Consider the following 20,359-nt stretch of genomic DNA (forward strand, 5'->3'; position numbering starts at 1 on the left):
TCTCTGTGATAACAATATATAGGCATTAGCCTTTTATTTACAGAAGACAGGGATGTAACTTGTTTTACCTCGAAGTAAATATTTCCCTTTCAGGGCGCAATCAGTAAATATGTGTGGTCCGTAACCATTAAGGGCCTTTGCCAACAATGTGCTATAGATAAAATGTATCCCCACTTGGCTTTGGGATATTGTGAAATAATCCTCCCGTCTTAGGTGTATTCCATTAAATGTTTTTCACAGGTAACATCTGAGGCAACATGAGGATTGTTGATTATTGCTGGTTTTAATTAACTCTTTAAATCATGGAATCATAATATGCAATGAGGTATCAAACATGTGTCTGAGAATTATGAACTGTTATTATTTTAGTGGAGGTTCACCACTCCAAAATGGCCGTGAGGAAATTTAAAATGCGTATTGTGGTTTCAGTCCTGTTTTTCATTACGATAGAAATCAAAATGTTTAAAATAAGTGAAGCTCATAAGTACGCTGACATTGACAAAGGCCATAATGGCTGAAATGCATTTGCCAGCCACGGTGGCAAATGAAATAAAATAATTACATATAACCGACTTGTGTGTGCGCTACGATCTTTGTAATAAAAATGACTTGGAGTTTTTTAAAATAAGTATCAAATTTATGTATAACTTAAATTATTTGAATACATTGTATTTACATTATATGACTGTTTAATGGTAATATATTTAGGGCCTTATTACGATGTTGGACGGAGTTGCCTCAGTTCGGGAACTGACCGACCATAGGTCGGCGGATCGCACACCGAATTAGGATGCAACTGCACATGGTTCAGTCGCAAACTCCCATTGCAGGGATTTTCCGAACAGGAGGGCCCTGCTAGGGTCTCCCAAAGTTGCTTCAAACAGCCTTTCCATGTCGTCATCGTAATATGGGGGTCGGAGTGTAAACCTACAATGTAGTCGGAAAGCCACCCAACAGCGGTCAGAGACTTTCCGACCGACATTGTAAGCAGACACTCAATGTTTAACTATATTTTTGTCTTCAATATTAGTGTATAACAATATCTTTTTCAATATTTTTTGTTTTTACGTTATAAGTATAGGAGAACAATATATTTGTGTTTGATATTTTTGACACAATATTTATATCCCACAATATTTGTTTCGATATTTTGTCAGTGAACCACAAGGCCAGAATACCGCATACACTTTCACTAACCCACCAGAAATCTACACTCTACCTCACTCGCACACACTCCCCGCATCCGCAAAAGAAAAACTGGAGGTCCTTAATTTAACTACATTGCACTTAAGACATCAAACGAAATCCTTTAACACATCAGATCCTTCTCCTCACTTCTTGAGCTCCGCAAAAAGCTGAAGATCTGGCTCTCCATATTAGCACGTTCAGGCCCACAAATGTACACATCTGCCAAAGCGCCTGGATATCCCCTCGGGTGAATAGTTTGCTATACAAATCAGCATAACATAGCAGGGTCTCTCCTGCAACAAAGATCTTGTTTTCTTTTGTGTCCCTGAACACTCAATTACTGTTTGTTGTATTGGGTACTCTACCCATACATGGGACAAGGGACACTCTTCCGTGTTGATGTACTTTTATCTTTTATGGCTTTGGTGCCTTCCCTCTTTTCCTTCACAGCATGTTTAACCTTCTCTTAAACATTTCTTGCTGACTCCCTCCTTCTTAGAAGTACACTCCTTATTTGTTGAAAGAGACAAAAGCTCATCCTCAGAGTAATAATTTCTTCTTCTACATGTTCCCACTATTATCCATAAAGGCTCTTTCACAGACAGTTTCTTTCTGAGGAAATTATTTAATGCATGCACTTTGCATCAAATTATTTAACTCCTCCTTACATTTACCTAAAGAATAAGACATATATTCCTAAGAGGTTTCAGTGCTTCTCATTTCCGATGAACACTTCAGGACCACCTTCCAACTCGATTTGTTACTCAGAATCCAATGTGCTGCGCAATGCATGCATCTTCAGTCAGAAGCTAATGGCCACGACTGACAAGAGCAGCCCAAGACACAAGGGCTCTAGCATGCTCTGCATTGCCAAAACGCTTACAGTTTCCATTGCCAGTAAGCAATGGGCCTCTGCTTGCCCAGCAGGACTGCGGGCCTCGCACTCAAGTGCCAACGCTCAATGTGTACTGCCCCAAATAGTGTTTCAGGTTCCAGCCATACATATATCGCTAAAATATATAAAGGAATATGTATATCAACTTACCACTAATTGATATAAAGCAAATCAGAGAACAAAGAAAGTTAACTTCTATGTCTGATGAGCAGTTTACAAACAAGACACTTCCAGAATATTACTGATGGTTATGTGTTGGAAGTTGTTTGAGTTTTATAAGACTCTATGATCTTTAAAGAGATACTGTTTTATTTCAGCAGTGGAACTAAACAAAGAGTAATGCTTAAGTCTAGTCCCCAGTCTTGAAAAAAAAGGTTTACCTGTCTATGAAAAATGTTGAACAATTGTCCATTTCAGGGCTCAAGCCTACACCTCAATGGGCAATCAAAAATCAATGCAAAATCTCTAGCACAGAAATCAAAGGTTCTAACTTTATTAATACATGACCTTCACTTCTCTGTGTTAGGCTTAAAAGAATATGTCTAATTAGCTGGAGTCAGCCATAAAAGTGTTCAGTGTATAAAAATTCCAAAAAAGGTACCTATAGGTAGATTATATTGCAATGTGCACATTCATTGTGGGACAAGGAATGGTAGCTCTCGTCTCGCTTATCTGATAGACAAAGCCAAAGTTCATACTGGTTCATTTATTAGCATTAAGAATAAGATAGTTGGAGTGAATTGCATCAGACCCATAGGGTATACTCTCATTTGGATTAATCGAATGTCTTTTTTTCGTAAGTCAATATCCAAAATGAACATGTTTGAATATTAGATTTACAGACAATATAAAGCTTTTATGTTTGCATTATTTGCATTATTTGCATTCTGGATTCATATGGTTTCTGGACACTGTTCTCCGTAATAGCTACATGTGAACATTATGTTAGGCAATGCCAGGCTGTACCCGGATTTATTCCATGATTATCAAAAAAGTAAAGTTATTTTTTTAAAAAATCTAGGTTTTTATTTTGTCAATACATTCAGTTTGATTCCATGCATAGGCAGCATCATTATGATAAAATAATTAGGAGTGTGCGGAAATTTAACAACACTTTTTTTTTATTTTAGTACCAACAGCAGAAGATAATACACAATCCACATTGGACTCTTCAACACCACTATTGCCATCTGCAGAACCACAGAATTCTTCAACCTCCTCTGGTCCATGGGCTACTGCAGTGCAGCCATCTTGGAACACAGACTTCGATACCTCTGAACTAACAGCAGCAAACATAAATTCTAGTAGTATGGACCCCTACACTATTTCACCAGCCTCTACCCAGGGTGCTAAAACAAATGTCACTCAAGTGGACATTTCTTCAGAATCGACCATTATCTCAACATCACAAGCTGCAGAAGAAACAACTAATGTCTCAGGTTTGACTCCAACAACCATGACCATCAAGCATACCATCACCACACCTCCAGCAATGAATTATTCAAGTGCATCTGTGCCATCCTGGTCATCATTGTTTGACACATTATCCATTTCTGAGAGAGCATTGTCTGCTTCTGGAAGTGTTTCACCTGCTTCCTCATTAGCATCACCCACATCCCCATCAGTGCAATCATTATTGTCGTCAACATTTTTTTCAACAAGTACATATTCATCATCTGTAACAGCATCATTGAATGACATTACACCTACTCAAGCAGATACACTATCCCCCGAGGTCCCTTTTTCAACACAATCCCAGTCTAGTGTGGTTGCATTAGGTATTTTTGGTAATACGTTAAATTCTTACTCAACAGATAATGTAAACCAAGACATGAGCCAGTACTTCACTTCATCGAGTCCAGAAAGTGCATCACATTCTACAATGAACTTTAATAAGGATACAAAGGAAAGCATAACTAGTGAGGGGGGGTTTTATACCTATACAATTGTACCACCATCTGATGAAAGTAAAAGCTATTCTACAAAGGTCATGTTCTCATCAACATTTGAACATACATCAACTCTTCCTGCTTCCAACTCAACAAATAGTGTATATGCCCCTCTTTCGATGACTACAGATATTGAAGAAAGTTCTGAAATAAGCTCAACCCACACTACAGACGGTTCAGGCGAAAGCACAACACAAACTACAGAAGGTTCAGGTGAAAGCACAACACAAACTACAGAAGGTTCAGGTGGAAGTTCAACACAAACTGCAGAAGGTTCAGGTGAAAGCACAACACAAACTACAGTGCTATTTTCTGAAGAAACAACCCACACCAGAGTGGATACAGCTTTGCCAAAAACTGGTCATACTTATACGTTCTTTAGTGATTCAGTATTGACAACACAATACACAGTCAATGGCGAACAGTCTAATGGAAATACAATGTTATCAGCATCCTCTGAAAGTGAAAACCTCTTAACAAACTTCATCTCAACACCAATCTTTCAAAGTAAATCTAGTCCACCTAGTGACAGCATTTATAGCTCACTCTCAACAAACAGTGCATATACCACTCCTTCAATTGCCACAAATACTGAAGAAGCTTCAGGTGAAAGGTCAACACAAATTACGGAAGGTTCAGGTGAAATCTCAACACAAACTGCAGAAGGTTCAGGTGAAAGCATAACACAAACTACAGCACATCCAAGGCTATTTTCGGAAGAAACAACCCAAACCATAGTGGATACAACTTTGCCAAAAACTGATCATACTTATAATTTCTTTACAGATTCAGTATTGACAACACAATACACAGTTAATGGCGAACAGTCTAATACAAATACAATGCTACCAGCATCCTCTGAAAGTGAAAACCCCTCAACAAACTTCATCTCAACAGCAATCTTTGAAAGCATATCTAGTGTTCCTAGTGACAGTATTCTAAGTTCCCTCTCAACAAACAGTGCATATACCACTCCTTCAATTGCCACAAATACTGAAGAAGCTTCAGGTGAAAGGTCAACACAAATTACAGAAGGTTCAGGTGAAATCTCAACACATACTACAGAAGGTTCAGGTGAAAGCATAACACAAACTACAGCACATCCAAGGCTAATTTCTGAAGAAACAACACAAACCATAGTGGATACAACTTTGCCAAAAACTGATCATACTTATAATTTCTTTACAGATTCAGTATTGACAACACAATACACAGTTAATGGCGAACAGTCTAATACAAATACAATGCTACCAGCATCCTCTGAAAGTGAAAACCCCTCAACAAACTTCATCTCAACAGCAATCTTTGAAAGCATATCTAGTGTTCCTAGTGACAGTATTTTAAGTTCCCTCTCAACAAACAGTGCATATACCACTCCTTCAATTGCCACAAATACTGAAGAAGCTTCAGGTGAAAGGTCAACACAAATTACAGAAGGTTCAGGTGAAATCTCAACACAAACTACAGAAGGTTCAGGTGAAAGCACAACACAAACTACAGCACATCCAAGGCTAATTTCTGAAGAAACAACACAAACCATAGTGGATACAACTTTGCCAAAAACTGATCATACTTATAATTTCTTTACAGATTCAGTATTGACAACACAATACACAGTTAATGGCGAACAGTCTAATACAAATACAATGTTACCAGCATCCTCTGAAAGTGAAAACCTCTCAACAAACTTCATCTCAACAGCAATCTTTGAAAGCATATCTAGTGTTCCTAGTGGCAGCATTTTAAGTTCCCTCTCAACAAACAGTGCATATACCACTCCTTCAATTGCTACAAATACTGAAGAAAGTTCAGGTGAAAGGTCAACACAAATTACAGAAGGTTCAGGTGAAAGCTCAATACAAACTACAGAAGTTCCAACAGCATTTTCTGAAGCAGTAACTATGACCAGAGTGCATATAACTACAAATTCAACAGAACTCACATTGCCAATTTCAGAAGGGGCTTCCCTAAATTCGTCTATAGACTATACAACAGTGCCAGCAGGGCAAACAACTACTCCATTATTTAGCAGCAATACAGAAATACCAGAAACTAAATCATCAGCACATTCCAACGCTTATGAGAATGCCAGTGACTATGCAACTACCAGCTTTGTTTTCACTAAAGATTATGGACTTTCGTTGAGTTCTCAAGAAAATGTGAAAAGCTCAGGAACTAGCATGACCACCAGACCTACTGGAGAAACATCTGTCACTACTGACCTTTCAGGAAGGTCATCATTACCAAATTCAAGTCCATCATTGCCAAGTTCAACAGCACACATTAGTAGCCAAGAAGGCATAACTAATGAGAATACTGTGATTACTGCAACTGAATCTGCAAACACTGTGTCACTTTCACCAACAACATATTCTTCAGCAAACCTTCTAACATCCCAGGGCCCTACTCATGAAATTAGTTCTTCTAACACAGAGATCCATGTCATGACAACATCTGGGCAACCATTATATTCTCTAACAACTTCTTCTTTAATCAGTAATAATGAAATGAGTGATACACGTCAAACTGTTTATTCCCATTTGACTTCCAATATGTTCAAAAGATCAACGTGGGGAACCGCTCCAACTTCAGAAGACCTCACTCCATCCATAAGTGTCGAAACAGGGTCTACGAATAGCTTGCTTCCAGGAACAGAATCTCACCCATCTACACGTCATGCGGATTTGAGTACGATAGATAGTACTGGAATAGTTAGTTCTAATAGCACAAGTAGTTTTATAGCTGCAACCACTGGACCAAGTTTAGTAAGCACTGTTTCTCCAATGCATACATATCTTGCTACTCAGCCACCCACTCTTACTCACTCTTTTCCATCTTCAACAAAATATGCTTCTACTGTGTTGTCGACAAACCTTACCTCTTCTGTCATTACAGTGCCTTCTTCACCAGTTTCCCATGATATGTCAACAGAGGTATCATCAGACGTTTCTGCAGCAACGCATATCTCTGCTTCAAAGTCATCTGTGCCAACTTTGAACACTACCTTTGCTGGAGGCAAAACAACACAGACTATGACTGCACTGACACACAGTACACTGACAACATTATCACATGTTCAAAGCACTTCCTATCTGACAAGTAATAGTAAAGCTATATCAGCCATTCAAACACCAGTAACAACAGACATTCATGTGACATCCGCTCCAGTAAATATGTCTACATCAACTTCATCATCTACATCACACCTATTAACAATGACAAACAAAATCACTACACCAACAAGAGTTCATTCTACAACACATTCATCCATGTTAACAACACTTTTGCCAGTTGTGTCTGAAACCCCAACACTCTCAGAAGTTACAAAAACATCGACTGCTTACCAGCGAACCATTTCAGCTGCTTTGACATCCATTACAGCATCAGCCAAGGCAACAACACTTCCTGCTGCAACTGTGACCAACACCACAGCTGTTGTCACAAACACCACCACAATGTCCACACTTATAAAAACAACCCCATCGTCGGCGAAATGTGTGCTTTCACAAAACCTCTTGCTTAATACAGGTATGCCGAATGTTTTTCTTCTTTACACAAAATATAAAATACTGAATTTGATTACATGCAGGGGTTTACTGTTTAAATATGTAACAATTGCTAGAACTACGCTGATGTTTGATTGGAATGTCACTAGCTACTTAAATATTTTTTTTAAACCTAAGCTTAGTTCGAGCCAGTTATACAGAACTATACAGACATTTCACAATATCACATGGATATATTTTTCTGTTCTTTCAGTCGAATACATTTGCTTTCTGTCAACTTGTAAAGTATCATCTAGGCCTTTTTAACATTTTGCACAGGGGTGTTGGAGAACAAGGCATGGGTTGTGCCTGCAGCGATCAATATTGTTCCTAAAAATGTTCTTTAAATTGCAATAGAGCAGCAAAATTACAACTGAATATCTCAGTAGTCTTTGATTGTGTGCATCTCCCTTGGCATAGTCATAGGTCACCTAACACAATTGCCATCTCTACAGATGTCCAGTTACTGCATACATTCCCAACATAGTTACTTTCTTTATGTAATTGGCCAATAAAGAAAGACTCAGTCTTGCAGACACACATAATGGAATGCTGTGCTGCATACTGAAGCAAAGATAAAGTAAAATGGTTGGGAAAAACAATGTCAACTCAACATATCATAATATAATACATCAGGGGCCAGATGTATGAACCTTTTTTGCTTGTGCAAACATGTTTGCGACCCGTTTGCGCATGCAAAAATCTACAGGGCCATGTACAAACCCTATTTAGTGAGTCACAATTTATTTGCAAATTGCTAAATAGGATTTGTAACTCGCTATTAGGAAGTGGTGTTCCCTTCCTAATATCGACCCCAAATGCCATGTATAACTGTTTTACAACCACAATTGTGGTTGCAAAACAGTCGCAGTTTACCACCCTTCACAGAAGGGTGGTAAACCACTCACTATGTGAAGGGGTCCCCAGGGGACCACTTCCATTTTGTGACTGGCTCTAACAATGTTTTTTTAAGGGCAGGCAGTGGTCCGAGGGACCACTACTTACCCTTAAAACATGAAACAAAAAATTTTCATTTTTCTTTTTTTAAATGAATCCCGTTTCCATTTTAAGGAATACGGGCTGCATTAAAAAAAAAAATTAAAAATGCTTTATTGAAAAGCAGTCCTAGACATGGAGGTCTGCTTGGGCCAGCCATTCCCAATGGGGTCGCAAATTACGAGTGCCTCATAATTATGCATGAGGCATGCAATTTACGACCCCATTGGGAATCGCAATCAATGTCTCAGACGCTGTAGTACATACCAATTTGCAACTCGCAAATTGTGAGTCGCTATATCGACACAATTTGCGAGTCGCAAATTTCTTTGTCGAACATCTGGCCCTAACATCGTATATTAGCATGCGTTATCATAAATGGGCAGTGACAAAGACAAACATCACGCATAGATTTTATTAACCAATTCCCGGTCTCAAATAATATGTATGCAGGTGTACAGGATGCAGTATGCTATTTATTACCATTGTTGTGTATAGGGAGGGGCCATTACTCTCAAGAGTTGAAGACTTGAGTGGGTCATATGCTCCTTGCTTACATGGGCATAATTTCACTGAAACGCCAGGTGTAGCGGAAGTGACATCACATGCCCTTTGACCTCCACCTTCACTAACACACACATACACATAACCCAAATTCGCACATATACATTCTCTCACACATAAACACACTCTTATCCGCAAGCATGCATACAACAGACATTTAAAAGCATTTTTTACTTACCTCAGATGCCATGGAAGGGCATATTCCAGCGTATTGTACTTAATTTTTATTACATTATTAGTGAATAATATATTTTATTCAGTCACTAATATTGTAACAAAACATTGTCAGAAAATATAGAGAGTGGAGCCCCAGCTGCCCTTGTGTTCCTGGCCCTGAATTTTCCACCTCTGAGGCCAGTGGTCGAAAAGGCAGGGTAGCAAAGGGCAAGCCAGGCTTTGTAGCTGTGACCCCTGGCGACCCTAAAATGACGTTCATGCTTGCATACATGTTTTATGACATGCCTTTTTATGTTAATTTATTTAGCAAAACGATATTTAATCAAAATCAAGATATAAGGGACTCATTTTCTACAGTGAGGTGAATTCATAATAAAAAGGCCTCATTTCTATTAGCATTGTTGTTTCCCTTTGTAAAGTATTTGCAACATGCAATCTGTAAGGCAGTAAACACCTACTTTGTCATGTCAAATTGGCTATACTGTGTTAATAAGATCAAATTTGACTTTTGCACTGCAGTAATAAATGACCGAATTTATGCTTATTTCAGCAGCAGTTCTAAACATGTGTCACATTTGTACTGGAATGAATTAAAGGCACATATGTAACTATAGAACTGTTGTCACTAAGGAAATCTACCTGCTCAGTGTAGCTGAGTGACCTAAAATATGATAAATTAAAGCAAATAAGTGAATTGAAAAGGTGAAAGAGAGGGGTGGAGATGATTAGTGAGGCTGGGTAGCAATAAGCAGTGTTTCCTTTGATATGGGCATAACCAGACTACAACTGAACAGTGCTGAACCTGCCTGGGCAGTGCGCAGCAAAATTGGGATACTCACAGATCCCAAGCCCACAGAAAAGAGTATGGCTCTTTGCAGCACGACAGACGTGTCCCGAGCTCAGACACTATGGTGGTACAACTGATTGAACACCCGTGACACTCCTCCGTCTGTCCTAAAGTCTGCATATGAACTGTGCCACACGAATAGGGGCACCAATGGAATACTCTAGCACAGTAGAGTAATGGCACATAAGGCTCCTCTCAGTCTGTCCAACACCTGGATCTTAGCAGGGCCCACATTCCATGCATGCCTAAACCTGCCTGCCGGAATTACCCACTGGCAACCTTAAGAGCATACACTACAACAAAAATTTGCCATAATGTGAGAAACTTCAATAACCCAACCAAGAGGGCCGAAAAGAATGGGGGAGACTTATGCCTACTCCATAAGAATAACATCTGCTGGCAAAAGATTGGCATAGATTTAAATCACCCTGGTTTCTGCAGCAACAGTTGTCCCATGGGACTGCATAGAGAGAAGTGGTTGCTATCTTAAATTCCTGAAATATCTGAGGGGAAGTGACAAACATGATTGCTGTAATCAGAGAGAGGCTGTTAACACATAAAGCTAGGTATGTATGTATGTATAGGCATTTATATAGCGCACTACTTACCCAGAGGGTCCCAAGGCGCTTCGACCGCTGCGAAACCCTTCCTGGCTTCCCTGAGACCAGGCATCCCTGGCGGTCTGGTGGGGCCGTTAGTGAAGATGAGGCAAGCTAATGCCCAGAGTTGCCGAGTGTGATCGCTGATCAGAGTGGGCACCGAGGCAAGAGAATTATCGAGTCCGCTGACCTTGGTCCAGAAACCTGCCGCGCCGGGAATTGAACCCTGGTCCCGGGCCGTCCTCTGCTCTCGGGTCTGCCGCCTCTAACCAGTGAGCCACACTACCTCACAAGGTGAGCAATGTTTAAAAATAGTAACTGTTTGCACCCCCAATGAGAACCAAGAAGGGTTTCGAAATGAGGCCTTTTCTGAAATTTTGCAAACGCCTGACTCAGCAATCCTGGTTAGAGGTGGCCTCAACCTGGCAATGATTATTGATCTCAACAGATCAGGCCAACGCTTTGGCCAGACAGAGACTCTTTCCTGTAAGGACTTAGCGTGGTTGAGAGAGAACGGTCTGGAACAGTCTGACCTCTGGAGACATCAGCACCTCGATTTTAGAGATTATACCTTCTTCTCAGCTGCCCACAAAAACTACATGTGTATAGATAATTGTTTGGGTACACCAGCATTACAAACAGAGGTTCGAGAAGAGCACATAGAATCCACGTGCTGTCAGATTTGTGACCACTGTCTATTGTTCTTCGGGTAGATTATGTGAGGCAGGTCTGGAAGTCTGGCTGTTGAAGGACAGCATCATTCAACAACAAAATAATATTGTGGAGGTCAGTGTAGCTGTCTCTCACTTGTTGAGATACAATGACTCTGGGGAAGGGGTGATAGATACACTCTAGGAGCCATTAAAGACAGTGATCAAGGGAAAGCTGATTGGTATGTTGGCTAACAAAATCCAGATTCTATGAGTGAAATAGGAGGACTTGGAGGGGCTTGTGAAGAAATTGGAAGCCATCCGTAAATGAACTGTGGTCACAGGGTTTAGCACAGGCACCGCATGGCCCATTCTTAAGGGTGGGGTGTCTCCATCCCCCACCTTTTTAGAAACTTTATGAATGTATGTCAGGTGGATCAAAGGTCAGGCTGGCAGACACTCTTCATGTTCAGGTCAGGCCGCCAGGTGCTACACATGCGGTAAATGCTCAGGAACCTGGCTGCCTGAGCTGAACTTTGCCGGGCTGAGGATTTCACAGCCATGTGAGCGTGACCCCTTGAACCCGAAAAGTGCTTTGAGGTCCTCCGCCTCATGGTAAGGTGGCACATCTCTGATTGACTCCAATCTGGGTACTTTAGTTTCAAGCCCTGAAGTGACCAAGGTCAAGTGGCCATCAGTGATGTCTCATCAAATAGTGGAGTGAGGTCAGCAGTTTCACTGACCCCATTCCACTCTGTGATGAGTGAGAGAATTCTGCTGCCTCTTCTCATTGGCTGATCCAGCATCAACCAATAAGTGGAGGCAGTACTCCTAACCCACCAGGAACCTCGGAGGCTTCCCTCCTGCCACCTGAGTTCACAGCTGCGGCTAGGTACATTTTTCTTTTCTTTTTAAAACAAATGTGCTTTATATGTGTGTGCTTGCATGAATGTATGTGTATTAGTGTGGGTGTGATGTTAATGAGTGTGCATGTGTATGTGGTTGGGAATGGTGGGTGTATGTGCACGGTGGTGAATGTATGGGAGTATGTGACTGCGCATGAAGATGGGTGAGTGTGATTATGTATGTGTGTGCATGCGTGGCCTATCCTCTGAACCCCATCTGCTCAAATTACCAGCCACCACTGGTGTAGAGTAAACTAGATGCTGTATGAGCCCAACTCAAAAGATTGGACTTAGATAGGGCTGCATGTGCCTTATGCCACCTAAATTCTATATTGGGGCATCAAATGTTCAAATGCTAGTGCAGAAGATGTGCTCCAAAAACTAGTAATAGAATATGCATCATTCCAAACTCATAGGGGGCCAAATCACTGGAGAAGAGCAAATAGAGAAAACATTTGGGGACTTCTAACAAACTCTTTGCTCATCCCGTGACCTGAACGAAAGCAGCATAGCCGCACATTTGGAGGAAGCCATGTGACTAAGTGAACACAGAGCCAAGCTGAAAACCTAGAGAAACCTATCAGACTTTAATGAAGCCATGCATACCCACCATAGCTAGGATGAAGTCTCTGGACCCTGACTGCTTGACACCACTCTAACATAAAACTTTCTGGCAGACTCTAGCCCCAGTCATGATAAGGCTCTTTAATTCCTTTGTGGAAAGTAAGGCAATCCTTCCTAGAGTGTCCATAATGGTAGTCCCCAAGCCAGAGAAGAATAAACAGCTCTGTCGCTCATACACACCTATCTCATACCTATCTCACTGATTAATATCATTGCTAAACTCTTAACTAGCATCCTTGCTGCTCGACTGAACCCTTACATGCCCCCCTTGGTAGACTCAGACCAGGCAGGTTTTATACCAAACAGACAAAGTGGAAATAATACTAAGCGACTACTGCTTATCAACGATAATGGGAAGAGGTCTCGAAGGGAGGTGATGCAGCTTGCTACTGACAGAGAAAAGGCATTCAATAAGGTTCACTGACAGTACTTATTTGATATCCTGAAACACTTTGGCCGCAAGTCTTGCCAATGGATTCTGTGTGGATAAAGCTCCCCCAGAGCTGAGAAGCGAGATCTCCTTTGGCTCCTTCCCTATATGGAGAGGGACAAGGATGGGGTGCCCACTATCACCGCTCCTGTTTGCTCTCTATGGAGCTGGTAGCCCAGCACGTCCAGGACAACCCACTTACCATAGAGGTGCGATTCGGTGGCAAAGCACACAACATCACCCCTATATGATGATGCTTTGATTGGGGCACTAACAGATCCTCTCACCTCACTGCCTGTCAAGATAAATGAGATCCAGCTCTCTTGGGATTTATCTGAAAGGTTCCCTGGTTACCCTTTGATTTGTAAATTGGCAACAATCCGGCTGTAAAATGATCTGTGGCATGGTTGAAGCAGAAGGGGTCATTCACCATTAGCTCACTGAAAAATGAGTGCTCACTCCAGGAATCAGACAGCATTTACTACCTCCAAATCCGACATGGGATGCTTAGTCCTCCAATAAATCGTGTGCACTTCAAACTCATAGCCCCTTCCCCCACAAGAGAAGGTTTTAGGCCAGAAACATTGGGAATTCGGATTTCTGCAGACTTTTTCGCACAAATAATTGGAAGACATGTTCTATTGTGCACAATAAACAGTACGCAGCGCTTCTAGAAAGGAACTGCTCTCAAGATAGTGATGGATTGGTACCTGACTCCAGCCTGGTTACAGAAAAGGTGCCCAGAATGTTGTAAGGAATGCTGGTGAGGTTGTGGGGATACTGGATCATCTGTTATGGAATTGTCCAAAGCTGGGCAAGTATGGGGGGAAGGTCTTAGACATTATAGGTAAACCTTTCGACACAGAAATCTTACACGCCCAGTCTATTTAATGCTAGGTTTCCCCAATCCACTAACATACCCAATACAGTCTCTGAAAGCCCTATGGGGCTTTGATAGAGTTCTGCATTATAATTCCTGGCTTCACAAGACCTGCCAATTGTTGGGTATCGAAAAACTAAAACATTCTGCAGAGCATAACATAGAAACATATCAGAGTGGATGGGCCCCATATATTCATCATCTCACATTCAAATTCAATAAGCTGACCAGCCCTCATCTACCTCAAATTGTTAATTTTTTTAGGTCTATTGTCTTTCGCTCGTTTGTCAGATGTTTTGTAAATAGTGAATGTTCTATGTGCACTCAGCCTGTGTGAGTGGGTGTGTGGAATGTTGGTGTGATGATGTTGTGACGTCCTTCATTCACAATATATTCACACCAACATTCCACACACCCAGTCACACAGGCTGAGCAGCAGGTATAACAGTGCAATTATACATCAAACCATACATATACGAACTTTGAGTCCGCCGCATTCAGCCGTTGCTTGCTGAAAGTGTCATTGACATGGATTAGCCCACAGTTGGCATAATTTGAGTTTTGCAATGTGTCAAATTCCTACAGCAATTGTGTTTTGAGGGTCAGTAAAATTTTGGATCAACCCACGGGACAGCCTACAGGAAGTGAAGTGTCAGTTGCCTTAGATGACGGCATTTTGCCTCAATGCTGAGGGATTACTGAGTTCAGCGTGAATTGGCACTGCATCAAAGCTGCCAGAAAGCAAGGCGATAAGTGTGGTGCGCTCAATCCATCGCACCTGATGCAGTCTTCTGTTGTAATACCATAAATGGAACACCATGGCTCGCCTGAGTCACATCCTAGGATTCCCTCTTGTTGAGAGCAAGATATGTCAAAAAAACAGACAAGTGAATACTGTAGGGACCATGCCAGCGGCATGTGCATGTTCGTCCAGCCTCATGTCGCACTTCCTATTATACTAGTGTTGCACTTATTATGTTAAGGTGGTTTTCTAAAGCTCACTCCGGGTCACAAAGAAGGCCCCTGCAGCCCCCTTGGCGTAGGGGGCTCCAGTTATTTAGAAGGGACCCCTTCATCCTAAGGACATCTGTTTGAGATATGGGATATCTGTGAGTTAGATATCCCATAAAGCCAATATTATCTGCAACATAACGGACATTTGGGGCTCCTCATCACATTCTGCAATGGGGACCCATCATTTTGCGTTGCGCCTTCTAGCTCCTGCCCTCCCACTAGGCACTCTTTAGCGAAAGAGACCTAAACACCGAAAATTAAGCCAAACCCTACTGGCGCAGCTGCATGATGCCTTGGTGGGCGCAGCAGAATATTATGAAAGAGAGTAACTAAGGGGGTGATTACGATGGCGGACAAACTGAAGTCCGTCCGCCATCATGTCAGGGAGTGGGAACGCCCGCCTACAAGGCAGTGGTCCCACTGGGGGGTATTACGATGCCACCCCCACCGTGGCGGTCGAATCTACTATCTTTTTTTTTCAAAATTCTTTTTATTGAGCATTTTAACCAAACACATGATGGCTACATTCACATTGGCAAGCAAAGAGTACCAAATCCCCTGCTTACATGACCATCTAATCAGTGCTTTAAATGGGCGGGTACTCACCGGTACGGAGTACTGGCACGTTTTAATTTTCCCCCCTTGAGTACCGGAACTTCTCATAGGACAAGGAGAGTACCGGTACTCATGGGGGCCTTGCCTAGACACAGGTGGTGCTCCTCATTTTTTCGTGCCTTGGCAGCACTTTTCACACGACCAGCTCAGATTTTGCAATCCTGAGCTTAGTTCGCACAGGAGTGCCAGAACAGCAGCTCTTGTCACCAGGACACAGCAATCTTGTCCTGCTTCTCTGCAAGTCTTCCAGCAGCGTGGGGCAGCAGGGTGTTTTGTTTACCCTTTGATCCTGCACAGTAGGAGTTGAGAGTCCACTATAAAACCAATGGACAAGGGGGCGCATTCTTCAGGGCAGTACAGCTTTTTAGCATGTCATTGTTTTAAATGACTGTAAATGTTAGTTCATCAGCAATTAAAATTAAGCATTTTTAATAGAATGTAAATTCCTGCCCTTGCAACCAATTTTACGATTACCCTCAAACAAAAAAACACTCTTTAAAGGCAACACAATTTTTTTTGGTTTGGTGCATTTAAACCACTTGTTTTGTATGGGAAACCAGGTTAAACCCAAATATGACAGGCAACTCCATGGAATGCTGTAGACTTTCAGACAGTTATAGATTTTAGCTGGTAATGCTTTTGCAAGCTGGGACTTGTAGTTCTCCTTTCTCATTATAAGTAAGGGTTTCTGAAAATTCCAGCATGCAAAGCTCCACTCCAACCCCCAGCCCACCGCTCCTTTTGGTGAGTACCTGCACTTATTTTTTTCCATTTAAAACACTGCATCTAATGAAATTACAGTTTCTAGCAGTGAGGGTATCAGCCCACCTCTTTTTATATATGCCCCCTCATCCTGTATTACAAAACAAGTTTATCAAACAATCCCAAACAATATGTCCCCCACCCATCCCTCCCTGCCCTCCCCCAACAGAAAACAAGTAGATAAAGAATAATAGAGTACGCAAGTGTTGGTCTCTAGGTCAAATATATGTGTCCATCATCTTTTTGCGTTTTACCGGTGATTAGCTGGTCCAGCCAAGTGTTCCCTCATTTCTCAACTAAAATTGAAACAGGTGCATATCACGTAGTGTAGGTGGGAAGACTGCTAAGGGAAGGCCATTTGTCAGGTAGGCGATAAGCTTGCCCCATCTATATTTGAAGTTTTTATATTTATCCCTAAAAATATCCGCCATCCTTTTCATGATCAAAATCTTCTGAGATGATGGGAATGCCACTGTGAAAGCACCGGTGCTGCCTTTTTTTCCCGGCCGCTGCAATCGATATCTTGGCTGCTCCTAAGCAAGCCCCCATAATGGCTCTATCAGCTTTGATTTGGTGCTCTAGTTCTGATCCTATCAAGCCCAGCAGGGCACCCTCCATGGTTGTTGGAATAGGGTATCCCAGCATATCCTTTATATGCGATAGGGTTTCCTACCAAAAAGGACGTATCGTAGGGCAATCCCACCATATATGACCAAAATCTCCTAAGAGGCCGCATCCCCTCCAGCACAAATCTAAAGTCTCTTGGAAGATCTTTTTGAGTTTGGTCATATATAAGTACCAATCGACGAGAATCTTATAGTGTGCTTCAGTTAGCTATAATGAGTGGTTATCTTTGGTCATGTCCCTCCACAGTTGCTTCCACTCCGCTTCTGAGATCTCTCTCCCTGCCCACTGGTCCCATGCCTGCATGTATCGGGGTTTTGGTGCATGTGTGGTAGTGAGAAGAGGATTGTATAGAAAGGAAATCACTCCCCTCAGAACAAATTTCTCTATTGGCTCCTACTCTCGCGTGGTGGCTTTCCGGACCTGTGGTTGTAATACCCAATGTTTAAGTTGAAGGTAATGGAAGTGCTCACTTGGTGGAACATTGAAATCCCTCTGACACCTATCAAACGTTAGAATATCATAGTTATCAAATAGGTCGGAGAGCATCAGGCAACCACCCTCCTTCCATGCGTCAAATGGACCCTCGTGGAGCGCTGTGGGGAATGCCGGATTGAAATGGATCGGGGTGTATGGCGATGGGAAAGAGAACCAATCTCGACCCCTGGAAACCTTATCCCAAACCTTGAGTGTAGTGCGTGTGGGGGTGCTAAGATATGTGTTCAGCGGTCTGTCTTTCTTATTTATTTATTTATTTATTTAGTAGTTTGTAGAGCGCTCAGCTACCTCCGACGGAGGTGTCCCGGCGCTGAAGACATTATCTCGAAAGGGTCAGAGGGATGAGGAAGGGAGAGGGTAAATTAGATCAGGCTTCCATATCACATCCCAGATCGTCTTACCCACTATTGCCCTATCCATGTGTAACCAATGTTTTTCGGATTCTCTTTTGGACCATTCAGTCAGGATTCTTAACTGAGCAGCTTTAAAATATAGCTCCAAGTCTGGGAGTGTCACTCCTCCCTCGCTTCTTGAACGACCCAGAGTGTGGAAGGGAAGCTGAGCGCTTCAGTTTTGCCAGATAAAATGAATAGTGAGAGTGCGCAACCTGGCCAACAATCCCCTCTCTAGGTCTATTAGTAGGGCCTGGAACATTTATAACAGTTTGGGTAGTACAGCCATTTTTATAGCGTGGATGCGCCCCAACCATGATATAAAGAGCGGCTACCAACGTTTGAGGTCCTGTTGGATTTAAAGCAATAGTGGGGGATAATTGGCCTTAAACAAGCCTTCCAATCTTGGAGTTAAATGGATGCCCAGGTAGCTCAACGAATGCATGGCCTATCACAGCGAGGTGAGCTCCCAAAGCCTGGTTGTTTCGCAATCTGAGAGTGTGAGATTCAGAATAAATGACTACGAAAAATAAATGTAAAAACCCAACACTGCCTTGAATTCCCGCAGTTCCCTTTGTAATGCTTGTAGTGATTGTGGAAGGGAAGTGAGGGATAACAACACGTTGTCAGCGAAGAGCGATAGCTTATGCTCCTCGCCTCCAAAGAGACTACCCCCGATATCTGCTGCCACTCTGACTCAGAGCTCCAAAGGTTCTATTCTCAGAGCAAAAAGTAAAGGTGAGAGAGGGTAGACCTGGCTTGTCCCCCTCTCTAGAGAGAAGAGAGCTGAGCTAATCCCATTGACCTGAACTCTGAAGCGGGGAAGTGTGTAGTTATCCCTAACCATATCTATGAATGGCTTGTTGAACCCAAAGTGTTCTAGCGTGAGAAAGAGAATCGTCCAGTCCACCCAGTCAAATGCCGTCTCTTCATCCAGACCCACCTCAACCGCTGGCATCCTGAACTTGGATGCTTTCACAATCAAATGCAGGGTCCTACGGATGTTGTGAGTCTGTCTGCCCTTTATAAAGCCAGATTGGTCAGGGTGGACTAAACTTGGCAACAAGTCTTTCAGTCTCGCCACCAAAATCGAAGAGTATGATTTGGCGTCCAGATTTAGGAGCCCTATGGTCCTATATGAGGTGCAGTTTGGGGGATTTTTTCCAGGTTTGTGGATGACCGAAATGACGGCTTCCACCATAGATTGTGAGTTAACCAAGATTTCTGCCATTGCATTGAATACTTTTGTAAGCTGTGAGGTGCTGTCTGGTGCGAATGTTTGGTAAACGGTGGCTGTAAGGCCGGATGGGGCATGGAGATTTAGCGCCTTTCCCACCTTCTCATCTGTGATGGAGGTATTAAGATTTTCATTGCAAGTCTGGGGAACCTGTGGAAGCTTAAGCGATTGTAAGTTCTGTGTCTCTTCATTGAGATACTCTCTAGCAGGGGCATAACACAGGCCCCTGCAGCTCCCGCGGTGCGGGGGGGGGGGCTCTCACCCTCCAGGGGGCCCCGTCAGAACCGCAATTTTGCTGGGGAGCTCGAGATTGAGTCCGGAGGGGGCCCCTTCACGTACCCTGCAGTGGGGCCCCCTCATGGTTCGTTACGCCACTGCTCTCTAGTGCACAGCTCTATGTAGAAGTGCCCAAAAACTTTAGCCTTGTCCACATCAGCATTCATTAGGGTTCCCCTGGGATCCAATATTCTCCCTATGTATTCTTTTTCCCCTCTTTACCCGTAATTGTCATGCGAGATGGGAACCTATCTTGTTGCCATATGCGTAGGAGATATGGGGTATGTGCAAAAGGGTAAACTCCACTCTATTAGCATAGATGGCTTTCACCTTCCCCCTCAGGCCTTCAGTTTGCACTGCAACGGGCGGGAAGGGCTCTGTTTGTGTTCCTTCTCAGCTGCCTCCAATTCTGCCTCCAGAGCTTCTCTCTCCTCAGCTCTCTGTTTGTTTAGAACTTAGTTAAGCTCCATACACTTCCCCCTTATGACCACCTTAAAGGAGTCCCAATTATTCAGGCAAGAAGTATCCTGTGGTTGGTTTATATGAAAGAATGTTGAGATAGCCCTTCGCAGTTCCTCCCACATCAGTTTTCCCTTGTCTGGGAAACTGGAAAGTACCACCTTGACATCTTGGAGGGTCCTTTTCCCAATTTAAACTAATCACGACTAAGCTGTGATCAGAGATAGAGATCT

The 20,359-nt window shown here is 42.5% G+C and overlaps 1 protein-coding gene across 5 annotated transcripts in view; it reads left to right on the forward strand.

The window, feature by feature from the left end:
* KIAA1549L (KIAA1549 like) overlaps positions 1 to 20,359 on the forward strand; it is a 674,355-nt gene that overhangs the window by 173,576 nt on the left and 480,420 nt on the right. For 4 of the 5 annotated variants that reach the window (XM_086955871.1, XM_086955872.1, XM_086955873.1 and 1 more), the window contains exon 2: positions 3,214 to 7,560. In XM_086955871.1, coding sequence (XP_086811997.1) covers positions 3,214 to 7,560 — 4,347 coding nt within the window. The remainder of the gene's footprint in view (positions 1 to 3,213; positions 7,561 to 20,359) is intronic. The other variant, XM_086955874.1, reaches the window with a different exon arrangement.

Source organism: Lissotriton vulgaris, chromosome 2_1, assembly GCF_964263255.1.
Source record: "Lissotriton vulgaris chromosome 2_1, aLisVul1.2, whole genome shotgun sequence".
In the NCBI taxonomy this organism is placed as follows: Eukaryota; Metazoa; Chordata; class Amphibia; order Caudata; family Salamandridae; genus Lissotriton; species Lissotriton vulgaris.